Here is an 11,498-nt window from a genome sequence, read left to right as displayed (position 1 = left end):
TGTGTGGCCTCCCTGTCTCTTTCCTCCCGCGGGGGTCCTGGGGTGGGTGGGGGGGGTGAGGAGGGACACAGGGGTCTCAGAAGGGGCTGGAGGGAGGGTAGATGGGCACAGCACACCTGATCCTGAGCCTGCCTGGCTCCACTGGGCCATGTCCATGCAGAAGTCTTTATTAAAGGACCGGGGAGGGGTCAGAGGGCCCCTAGGAACTCCATTGCCAGGTCTGCACCAGCTGGGACACAGGTGGGTGCACCGTTGTGTATCTGCCCAGCAGAGCCACCTCTGCTCTGCACTCATGTCACGAGGGGCCGGGCTGGCTTTGGCAAAAGGGAGGCGCGGGGTCTGGCAGAGGGAGGCGGTGGGAGCACAGCACCGCCCCTGCGTCAGGCAGCCACTGGTGAGCACGTGCGTGCAGCACGGGGAAGGGGCCAGAGCAGCGCACCCGACGTCCTGCCCCACCCGGCTCACGCGCTGCTCACCATTCTCCCAGCAGCCGCCAGGAGGCAAGGGTCGGGGAGATGCGGCCTGTAACCCCTTGGACTCAAAGGGCACCCCCAGGTGGCCTCCCTCTCCCCAAACCACCACCAGGACCCAGAGGAGGCGAGGACCCGGGGCTGAGCAGCTTCTGGTTGGGGCAGGGGCAGCATGGCTCCGAGACCAGCACCCAGTCACCTCCTCAGACGCCCACCTTGTTGGGCTGTGGCTGTACGTCAGGGCACACGTGGCCCGGCACAGCCTCGGGGTTCCACCAGAGGTGGGAACAGGAGCCCGGGGCTGCCCCCACCTCCCTGGCAAGCTCTGGGAGCAAGGTATCCCGAAGGCCACACTCAGGATGTATCAAGTGGACCATCCAGCCCAGTCAGGGCCAGGAAAACTGGGCAGGGCTGGGAGGGGGCCGGGGAGGCCTCAAGCCAGCAGTTATCAGGGAGGCCACTGAGAGGGAGGCCCAGGACGAGGGTTGGGTCGGGCCACCTGCCTCATCCCAGAGGCCCAGAGCCCACCCCAGGTGAGCGCCCCAGCACGTGGCTGCCCCTCCCCAGGGGCCTGGGCACTTGGCCTTTGTGTCCTCTGCAGCCTTGCCTTGGAGTCTCGAGTCAGTCCTGATTCTCGGCCCTCTGGGCCTCCGGCCCCACCCCAAGCTGAAGTCCACTTCTGGGGAGCCCTCAGGCACACGGGGCCTGGGAGTTCTGAGGCCCCACCTTGTAGGACAAGAAGTCTTGGGATGCAGGGAGGTTGTGTCCTATGCCGCGCACCCCCTCCCCCCAGCCCAGCCACAGCCGGGCAACTGCTCCAGGCCCTGGGATGCCGAAGGGACCCAGATCCCCCTCCCATGGTCCAGCCCAAGGAAGGCCGCCCCCGCGGGACTGGGACGGCCACCACCTCCCAGCAGCCCCGTGCCCCGGAGGCTGAGGGAGCTCACTGTGGACAGCGCTTTATTGACACATTCAGACCCCTGGGCAGGATCGGCACAGCTCCCGAGTGCTGGCACCTCCCACGGGCCCAGTCTGCCGTCCCTGAGGGGGCAGGAGGGTGCCCCATAGGGGCAGAGAGGCAGCATCGAGCAGCCAGGCCTCCCCAGCACACAGGTGGGGGGCCGGCTCCAGCCACGGGCAGTGAGGCAAGGCGGGCAGCCGCAGCAGGGAGGGCCGGCCCGGAGCGGCTCAGGCCGCGGCCGTCGGGGCCTCGTGGTTGAGCACGTAGTAGTCGTGGACGTACATGAGCACCGCCACCGGCTGCCCGATGATGATGGTCAGCCACACGGCCGCGTTGCCGTAGTTGCCGCGGAAGAAGCGGCCCACTATCCAGGCCAGTGGGATCTGGGGACACGGGGGCCCGGTTAGCAGGCCTCAGCGACCACGGGGCTGGCTCCCGGGCGCGGAGCGGATGCCCGGCCACGCGGGGTGCTCACCTGAGCCATCATGCCCGTGAAGGCCCAGAGGCGGAACATGCGCAGAGGGACGCTCACCAGGTACTGGGTGGGGGTGAGAGGGGCGTCAGCTTACCCCTCGGCCACCCCCCGCCCGAGGTGGGGCAGAGGCGCCCACAGGGCACTGACCTCGTGGAAGAAGGCCGAAGCCAGGAACACCCCCGTCCTGGCTACCCACTTGCTGCTGCCCTTCCGGAGCATGGGCTTGTAGAAGTGTCTGCAAAAGGGAGCAGCCGTGGGGCGGGCGGCCGTGGGGCGGGCGCCCGGGCCATGTGCCGCCCGCCTGCTGGCTGCAGCGCCCACACCCACCTTAGGCACCACTTGTGTACGGGGATGTTCCAGTTCTGCCAAAAGTAGGTGACGGACTCAGAGTTCCTGGGGGTCGGGAGACGGCGGGTGACTGGGCTGCGCCAGGGCCCTCCCCCCCCGGCCCCCGGCCCCACACCCAAGGCCACCCACCACCAGTCCCGATAGAACTCCCGGTCTCCGAAGTGCATGAGCTCGGCCACAGCGTTAAGGCAGGAGTGGAACAGCCAGTAGAAGAAGATGAGCCAGATGAGGTGGTTGGGGACCTGCGGGGAGGCGCGTGCCAGGTTCCAGAACACCACCACCCCGCCCCCCACATGCCCCAACCCGCCAGGCTGCTCACCGCCAGCTTCAGGAGGCGCTCGATGATGCGGGAGTGGTCCATGTCCTGCAGAGACAGGGTGCAGCTGGCTCCCTCGGCCCCGCCCTCAGACCCCACCCCGCGAGGGCCTGCCTGCTCACCTTGAAGGGCTTCATGGAGTTCTGGATGGTGGGGACCATCCACTGCAAAGAGGGCAGGGTGTCAGCTCGCTGGCCGCCCGAGCTACCCTCCTCCAGCAACTCCCCCACCCCACACAGCGCAGCCCCCAGCCCAGCCCGCGTACCTGCTGAATCAGCCCCACCATGAGCTGCGTGAGGAACAGCTGGAGGAGGAAGCAGAGAACAGCGGGCTGAACCCCCAAGTGCCCCGTGGCCCCCCAGCCCGCGAGGGCCCCAGCCTCCAGCCTCACCATCTCAAGGAGCCGACGCAGCAGGAAACGCTTTCGGATGCGGGCGGAGCGGGGGAAGTTGAGCTCGTAACACAGGGTGGGGGCAAAGAGGAAGTAGTACAAATCTGCAACGGGAGGGTGGGGCTAGCAGGCCGAGGCCCCGGCCCCCAGCAGCGCCCCTCCCCCAGGCCCTGGCAGGGTTCTCACCTCGGTAAGTCAGGTTGTCAGGGTAGCTGACGGTGCACTGGGCGGCTCCCCCGTTGGCCTTCTTACCCGCAGCAGCTACGAGCAAGTGGCAGGGCAGGGTGAGGCTGCGATGCTGCCCGGGTCCAGCCCCACAGCAGGTGGCAGCCCCGGGTGGCCCCAGCCCCAGGCAGCCCCTCACCAGCCTTGGCCTTGGCCCTAGCCCTGCGCTGCTGTCGGCACCACAGGTTGACGTCCCGATAGGAGAACAGCTTGAGGAAGAGGATGGTGTACGCCATCAGAGCCAGCACGGAGCCCACTGCAGGAGAGGCAAGCTCAGGCCATGCACCCCCCACACTGGCCACAGGGGAGCCACGACCACAGGGGCGGCCCCCGTGGCTCGCCTGGGTCTCTCCTGCGGGCCCCAGAGACAGGTTGGGATGGGCTGAGATGGGTGGCCCACCTGGAGTGATGGACTCAAGCAGTAAGGCCACAGCCGCCGGGAAGCAGAGAATAGTGGCCAAGTTGACCACGTGCAGCAGCAGCCCTGCTGGCTCCGTCAGGGCACCCTGAGGTGGCGGGGGGGAAGCACAGCGCTCAGCCGGGGGCCCTCACTCCCCGGCCAGAGGGTCTCCCTAGGGCATGGCTGCCAGGCCTGTGGTGCAGCCCCTCCCGGGAAAGCCACACACAGCCCCAAAGCCTGGATGAGACACAGTGCGCCGGGCTGCTGGTCTGCCCTAAGTCTGGCTGGAGAGGAGCAGACCTCCGGGCAGGGCGAGGGTGGGCGTGAGGGTGCTGCTCACCACAGCCAGGCGCTTCTCCACCTGGAACGCAGCCACGGCAAAGACGTTGGCCACTGAGGACAGAAGCGCCACAGGGCAGGTTCAGGCTCGGGTCAGCCCCGTCCCCACCCGAGGCCTCCTGGGCACTCAGCTCACCAATGACCAGGCACAGGGCGGGCCAGCTGTAGGGGTCCTTCAGAAACAGAGACACCACCTGGATGGGATCCACCAGGATGCCGTACCTGCGGATGGGCAGGTGGGGGATGAGGGTCTGAGCGGGGGAGAAGGGCGGGGCCTGAGCCGGCAGTGGGCGGGGCAGGGCCAGGGCCCACTCACTTGATGAGGTTCTCTAAAAATAACCGTGCATTGCTCAAGACCTGCGAGAGAGAGGGGGACACGACTCCGTCACCTCTGGCCCCGGAGCAGCCACCCCACCTCCTCCCGGCACCCCTGGGTCCCAGCAGCAGCCTCCACCCTGCAGGCCCAGCCCTGCCTGACCTCACGCCAAGCTCCAAGACTCGCCAGCCACCCCGCAGACGCCAGCGCAGGGGCGGGAAGCCCCTCGGCACTGCCCCCGGCACGCCAACAGGAGCCGCCCCGACACCAGGCATCTCCCAGATGCCTGTGTCTTCAGCAGCAGACAGAGACCCACGCCGTCCAGCAGCCCGCACCCATCCCACCGAGCTGGTGAGGGCCCCAAGGCCACAGCAACAGTCCCAAAGTCCAAGCCTGCCAGATGGAGCCACGACCCACGCCCAGGGCGCCGCCCTGCCAGTCAGGCCCCGGCTGTGTGGCAGGCGCTGCACCGGGAGTGCCCATGCCCTGTGGGCCAGAGTCCTGAGGGGCCGGGGGAAGCTGGGCCTGGAACGCCACACTGTGACTCACGCCCCTGCCCGCCTCGGCCATTCCTGCGGCAACAGCAGCTGAGGATGGAGCCCCATCACAACAAGCTCTTGCCTTAGCCGGTGGCTGGGGGCCTGGCTTTCCTCTGCAGGGACGGGGACCTGCTCCCTCACCCCACAAGGCACAGGCCCCGTGCAGGTTACGGAAGGGTCCGCAGAAAAGTGATGCCTCTCCAGGGGACACTGGTGGGGTCCCTTACCTGGCAAGGTTCACGAGGAGGTGAACAAGCTCAGAGATGCAGGGGCCAGCTGCCACACCCTCTCCCAGTCACACGCCTGAGCGGCCAGCTTACCAGGACACACGCGGTCCTACAGTGTCACCCCACCTGGCGGTGGCCTGTCCTGAGAGCTCACAGCAGGCGAGAGCTGGAGCTGCAAACAGGCAGCACCCACCTGGAGGCCCAGGCTGCAGAGGGGACGCAGCGCGGGATGCGCATCTCCTACAGGAAGGGTGTGGCAGAGGTACCAGAAGCAGGGGGAAGGCTTTGGGGCGACACCAAAGGGCCAGGCAGGCCCAGGGGCTGCAGGGGAGCAGACAGTGCCGCCCAGGCAGCTGAGGGCCCGCCCCACACGACCCCCTCTTCACAAACCCAGCCTCGGCCGGCAACGGCCTCCAGAGACCAGGGACACGTCATCTCCTGGGTCTGGGCTGGCCAATGGCCCGCCCTCCCCTTGCCCAGCCAGCTTCTCACCCTCCAGGCTGCATGGTGCCCCACAGCTCCCCAGGGAGCCTCCTGGGGCCACAGGCAGGGAAGGTGCGGGAGCCCCTTGCACACGGGCAGCCGCGGGAGCCACGCCCAAGACAGGCAGACACGTCGGGTGGAAGGTCAAGGGTGATGTGCCACGTCAGCCCTGAGTGGCGGGGGCAGAGCCCAGAGAGGCCCCTGCCCCCTGCCCCGCCCGAAGGCTGTACCCTGGAGCGCTGGACTCTAGCTGCCAAATGCCGGAGGAGCGGGGCCCCTGAAGCAGTGGCCTCGACCAGGCCGCAGAGCGAGGCAGGCGCGGGGCTCCCCACTCTCACCCTCCTGAGACTGAGGGAGGGGAGCCCGGGGCTAGAACCGTATTCTCACCCCTGCTCCTCCAAGTCCAGGCCTGCCCGGGGGCTCACGCCCATGAGGGCCATTTGGAACAGAAGAGGAAACTCTTCGCGGAGCCCCAAGACCACTCACACGCGCTGCCAGGAGGCCCTGCGCCCACAGCACCCCTTCCACAGCCCCAAGGCCCACCAGCCCATCTACTCCTTCCTGCCCCCACGCCAAGCCAGAGAAGCCCCTCAGGAGACCCCAGCCCCTCGGGCACAGCCCACGGCACAAAGGCTCCCACGCTAGCCCTGCAGGCGTCTCCTGGGATTCAACAGGGACAAGGGTTGAGTGTGTGCCCTCCGGGAGCCCAGTATACGGCCGCTGCAGGCACCGCCACCGCGATCCCCCTCCACTCAGCCCAGCCACAAAAGCTCTGGCCACCCGCCCCAGGGGGCAGAGCTCGTGCCCCGCCTGGCCACAGGAACACCTGCTCCAAGATGCCACCCTACTTACCAGCATCACCACACACCAATTCAGGATGCCACGGTAGTTGTTGAAGCCACTGTCAGAGCTGAACAGAGAATCCTGCAGGCGGTGGCACCTGGAAAGCAGGAGTGGGCACCCGCAGAGCCCAAGGCAGTGAGAACCTCGAGCGAGGCCCAAAGCAGGCCCATGCCTCCCAGCACTGGCAGACACCTGTGAACCTGGCCACACCCAGCCCCTCACTCTGGGCAGCGCACGCCCATCTGCCCACCAGCCTACTCCCCAACTGTCACCAGAGAGGGGCCAGGCCGTGCCAAGCTCTCAGGAACACCCAGAGGCCTGCCGCTCCACACTGCGGGTGGGCGGGGCACGCCACAGGCAGGAGCTGGCTACGGGGCGGCTGGAGTCCCCCAGGCTGGGAGCACCCCTCCCCCCACAGCTGCCTCTGGTTGCCGCCACCCTCGCTGGCTAAGGAGTGCTGATGGCCCACAGGAAGAGTCCACCCCAGGGGTCCGGGGGCCCATCCGGCAATGCTGGACAGATGGGGGGGTGCGAATCTGCCTTTGCAGTCAGCCCAGCCCACCACCCAGTGAGCCAAGGGCCCCACTCCAACCGCCTCCTCCCTCCATCTGGCCCACACAGGTCCCAGCGGGCACCGGCACTCAGGCACTGGACGCCTGATGGCAGGGAGGTCTACAGTAGAAGCCAGCGGAGGCGCTTTCGGTGCCCCCCGCCCTTGAGCGCTCCCACCCAGCGCCGGGGCTGGGGGACACAGACGCAGACCCTCACGTCCCTGCCTGACCCTCAGGGCGAGGCAGAGGTGGAGGGGCCACAGCACGGCGGGGCAAGGCTCAGACCTCGTGCCGGTCCTTGGCGGCAGCCCCGCCTCACCCCGAGTGCCCTGCCACCAGGAGGCCTTCCACGGCATTGAGCAAGGCCTCCGGTTTTGTAAGAGAAGCCAGGGCCTCCCCTTCCCTCCTGTGGACACAGCTCCACCTCAAGAGGCAGCTGGGGCACAGGAGAAGACAGGGCCTCCGGGGGTGGCCCTGCCTCTGTGGCAGGCCTGGCTACGGCTGGGGTCAGCACTCAGACAGCCGCACCCAGGAGATGAGGGCCAGGGAGGACGAGACACCACTCAGCATCTTCAGCCAGGGCAGTGCTGACGGTCTGACCTCTGCCTTCCCAGACCGAGGTCTGCCCCCACCTGGCCCACCCACCTCTCCCAGTCACAGCCCTGGCCTCCTCGCACCTGCCCTCCAGCGCCATCCTGGAGCACGCGCAGCGGGGCTGTGAGCTCCACCCCAGGCGCTCTGCCTTTCGAAGAGGCAAGCAGAGCTCCAAGGCCCAGCTCCCCAGACAGGACAGTCTCTGGGCCTCTCCACTGGCCGGGCTTGCCCAGAACCCTCCCCCAAATTCAAGCCCAGTCGCTTTTACTGGAAGCGTCCCAAAGCCACCTCATGCTACAAGCTGCCAACCGCCATCTGCATGTCCACGCCCGGCTCGACACGCCCAGGGGACTGTTTCACAACAGCGTGACCCCTGCCCGCTTTGGGCCACCGAGAAGACCACGCTGACTTTATCTGCAGCAATCTCTAAGATGAAACTGGGGGTGAGGGAGCGGTGGCATTTTCCAAACCTGACAACAAGTAACATTATAAAAGCTCTCCCAGATCGCTGCTGTCAAGCTCCTAAGGCCTTCCCCAAGCCACCCACACCCGCCCCTCAGGTCCCTCCACCGGCCTTCTGACGACCCCCAACCCAGGCAGCTCTGTGCCCCCAGAGGTCGGAGGGCCCGACCCAGGGAAGGAAGCCCACCGCCCACCAATCCCCCCAGAGGTCCAGCCTTGCCGATGCAGTCAGCTGCAGTGGACCAGAGGGCACCAGGCATGGTTGGCATGGACGTGGGGCCTGGCCGCCTTGCCCAGAGCTCTGTCACCCTCTCCCCTACTGCAGGCGTTGCCCACGCCTCTGTGCCCTCCAGCGGCCTGCCCACCTGCTCCCAAGTCCCACCCAGCCAGCAGGGCCATTCTAACTCATCACAGGTATCACCTCTTTCACCACCTCACACCAGCACTGGGAGGCGGGCACACAGGGAAACTGAGGCTCACTGAGGTTCAAAGTCTGCCCAGAGGCACAGCCCCAAGTGTGGACCACACACGCGGGACCACACGGTCCAGCTCCAGGGCCAGTTAGAACAAGGAGGGGGCAGGGTGCCAGCTCGCCTCCCAGCTGCCACCCCCTTGGCACTTCCTCCAGTTGGGTGGGCTCCCCGTGTCCTCAGTCCCTGCTAGAGAGGGAGAAACAGAGGACACCCCAGAGACAAACCCCTGGGAGAGCCCCACGACAAGAAGGCCCCGCCTGGAGGGCCCGTGAACCAAGGGCTGGAGAGCGCACAGGCGAGTGTGGTGCACCTGAAAGGAATGAGCTGAGAGGCAGGGCTAGAGGGGCGGCCCTCCTTCCGGCCCCACCCAGAGCGTGACCGCCCCGGCCAGGCCAAGGTGAGCAGGAAGTGTCGGGAGGGGAGGGAGGAAGAAGGGGGAGGAACAAGCAGGGAGGAGAGGCGGCAGGTGAGAGGAAGATGACGGGGAGGAGGGGCGGCGGAGGCCAGAGGGAGATGGAGCCAGCCACGCCCCTGCCTCCTGGAGAGGATAATGTGGGGAGGTGGCAGAGGGGACTCCAGGACACTCCTATCCTTTGCATCCTCCCTCAGTCCCACCTCAGGCCCACAGGAAGCCAGCACCCCTCAGGAGAGCCGCCCTCATGGACTCTGCGCCAGAACTCTGCCCACACTGCTCAGTGCTGAGATTATCTTATCTCCCAGGTGAACCGTGCGCACCCCAAGGGCAAGGACAGTGCCTGCACCACAGCTGCCTTTGCCCATCCCCGCCCCACAGTACCCAGTGAAGAAAGCCTCGGTTCTTCTTTCATGAGAGAGCAAATCCTTGCCAACCCACTGACAGGTTGCCCACTTCCTCCTTGATAATCTCTAGCTCTGGAGCTGCTTCCAAAGCCAGAGTCCCTGAGGGCCCCTGGGCCGGGAAGGCTCCGGTGGGGGGAGGGGGCGTGGAGGACGGCAAAGCGACCGCCTGGAGCCAGCTGCAGGACTTAGCCAATGCCCAGGTGGGCCAGGTCCTCGCCATCAGCCACAGCTTGCTCCCCACCCGCTTCCCATGAGTCCTTCAGCTAAGTAGGGAGACCACCTGTGGGTGTGCCCACTTCAAACCCTTCTCCTGTACCCCAGCCAGGGGTGAGAGTCCCAATACAGGACCCATCTCTGACCCTAGAGCAGGCATTTGTGCTGGTAATATAAGCAGGACCCCAAGCCAATCAATCGCTGGGTAAAGGATGAGGGACCTTTGTGAAGACCATTCTTGGGAGGGTCTGCAAGGAATGAGAAACCCTCTCGCATTGCCCCCTGCCCCTTTCCTCAGGCAGTCCCAAGCTCCTGCTGGCCCACTCCCCAGCCAGCCCACCCTCCTCTGGGAGCCTTATCTACCCACAAGGCACCCCTCATAGCCCTCAGGAGGGGCCCCCTTCATCACACACCGCCAGACGCCATCCATCTCCTTCCAGGAAGAAGACAGTACGGGTGGCTGGAACCAGCCCACCTCGGGCTCCAGGTTCTGGGCTCACCCTGGGAAAGAGCCTCAGGACCCACCTAAAGATGGGCAGGGGGGGGCGTCTGGAAGCTGGGCCGGCTCCCCTCGGCGCCCCCACCTGTGTGACTCTGTCAGGCGACCCTCCACCCCTAACCTCTCCCTAAGTTTCCCCGCGGAGGCCCAAGGGGCACACCTGTCCACGCAAAGTCCGGAAGCCAGGCTCTCGGGCTCGGAATCCGAGCTGCGGCGGACACGCCTGGGGGAACAGCGAGGGTCGCGCAGGCCCCGGGTCGGGGTCAAAGGTTAGGGGTCAGGCGCACCGCTACCTCAAATCCCACTGGCCGCTGCCCACGTCGACGTCTCCGTCCTTGTCCTTCTCCGGGGCAGGCGCGTCCCCCCCGGCGCCCACGTCCCGTACCTCCTCTTCCGCCGCTGCCGCCGCGGGCCCGCTGCCGCCCTGGCTCGAGGGCCGCGACCCCGTCCTCCGGCGCCGGGAGCCGCTCGCGCCGCTGCGATCGCCCATGGCCTCAGCCCGCACCCAGCCGCGGCGGAGTCGTGGTCCACCGCGCTCGCAGCGCCCGAGGCCCGAGGCCCCGCCTCCGGTCCCTCGGCCAGAGGCCGCCACCGCCCCCTGTCGGCCGCCGTAGCCTGCGCCGCCAATCAGCGCGCAACCGCCGGGTCCTCCCCGAGCCCGCGGCAGCGTCGCTCCCGGAGCTGCTAACTGGCCCGTGGCCGCGGCGCGCGTCCATTTGTAGTCCGCTGGCGCGCGGGGCACGCTGGGAGTTGTAGTCTCATGGCGCAAGCCGGAGCGCGGAGGCGGGCGCGCAGCCAGGGGCGGACGCTGCTCCCCGAGGGCCTCGGCGGAAAACGCGCGGCTTCCTGGCAGCTGGAAGCCCCTCCTGACCGCTGCCTGACCCTTGTCCCGCTCTTTCAACGCAGGGTTTCGTCATGCCTCAGCCCAGGCGCGGGGTGGGGGATGTGGGTAATTTATGAAGTGCCTCGTGCGTTACTGTCAGACAGACACCTAGGGCGTTGATGCTCCGCGAGCCCTCTAGTTGCTACCGTAGGCCCCCGCTTTTCCTCCGCTTAGGTTGTTCAGACAAGCGCCAGGCCAAAGGATGGAGCGAGAGAAAGGCCCCAGGCCCCGCGTCCCGGGTACCTCCACCTGGCCCGCCTACGCCCAGGGCAGCACTTCTCCCCTGCAGGCCCAGGACGGGGAAGGGCAAGGGTGCTGCCCTCGCCCCCACAATGGGCACGCCCGGCCCGCCTCTCCACCCAGCCCCCTTCTGCCCTCGTCCGCAGACTTGCAGAGCTTCCCGCCTTTCGCACCCGGGCCAGTTTTGCCAGGGCGTGGGGATCCTGAAGTGCCAGTTCGCGGCGGCCCAGAGGCTTCTGTGTCATTGCACAGTCTGCAGTCATCCAGTCGTTAAATGAAGCAACTAATACACCATAACAACTGCACGGGGAGAACCGTGGGCGGGCAAGTCCGGTCCCACTTGGCTTGACCTGCATTTTGCAAAGAGCATGGAGTGTGAGTATCCTGGATTTCCGGATGCGAGGGTTCACTGGGGGCTCAGGCCTGGTTTA

At 67.0% G+C, this 11,498-nt stretch overlaps 1 protein-coding gene across 2 annotated transcripts; it reads right to left on the bottom strand.

Annotated features, from left to right (window-relative positions):
* Positions 1 to 1,420: 1,420 nt before the first annotated feature.
* On the bottom strand, positions 1,421 to 10,509 carry DGAT1 (diacylglycerol O-acyltransferase 1). Of its 2 annotated transcripts, none has more exons than XM_082674751.1 (17): positions 10,238 to 10,509; positions 6,343 to 6,430; positions 4,242 to 4,282; positions 4,062 to 4,147; positions 3,927 to 3,979; positions 3,587 to 3,692; positions 3,326 to 3,442; positions 3,148 to 3,222; positions 2,962 to 3,065; positions 2,836 to 2,874; positions 2,693 to 2,734; positions 2,574 to 2,618; positions 2,384 to 2,496; positions 2,234 to 2,299; positions 2,054 to 2,141; positions 1,907 to 1,969; positions 1,421 to 1,814 (listed from the first exon to the last, which is right to left on the bottom strand). In XM_082674751.1, the coding sequence occupies exons 1-17, from the start codon at positions 10,432 to 10,434 to the stop codon at positions 1,659 to 1,661; spliced, it is 1,479 nt and encodes a 492-aa protein (XP_082530877.1). In that variant the 5' UTR covers positions 10,435 to 10,509; the 3' UTR covers positions 1,421 to 1,658. The 2 variants fall into 2 exon arrangements, with proteins under 2 accessions (XP_082530877.1, XP_082530878.1); XM_082674752.1 differs by lacking the exon at positions 10,238 to 10,509 and adding an exon at positions 7,562 to 7,816.
* Positions 10,510 to 11,498: the final 989 nt, after the last annotated feature.

The sequence above is a fragment of the Grampus griseus genome (genome assembly GCF_964374135.1).
Source record: "Grampus griseus genome assembly, chromosome: 17".
Classification (NCBI taxonomy): Eukaryota; Metazoa; Chordata; class Mammalia; order Artiodactyla; family Delphinidae; genus Grampus; species Grampus griseus.
This window is presented reverse-complemented; position numbering and strand designations above follow the sequence as displayed.

Excerpts from the sequence above, each read along its gene's own strand:
- DGAT1 (XM_082674751.1), bottom strand. The coding sequence starts at position 10,434 with ATGGGCGATCGCAGCGGCGCGAGCGGCTCCCGGCGCCGGAGGACGGGG. Across the intron at positions 6,431-10,237 it reads AGCGGCCAGTGGGATTTGAG|GTGCCACCGCCTGCAGGATT; the intron begins GTAGCGGTGCGC and ends CCTGCTTTCCAG. Across the intron at positions 4,148-4,241 it reads TTTTTAGAGAACCTCATCAA|GTACGGCATCCTGGTGGATC; the intron begins GTGAGTGGGCCC and ends GCCCATCCGCAG.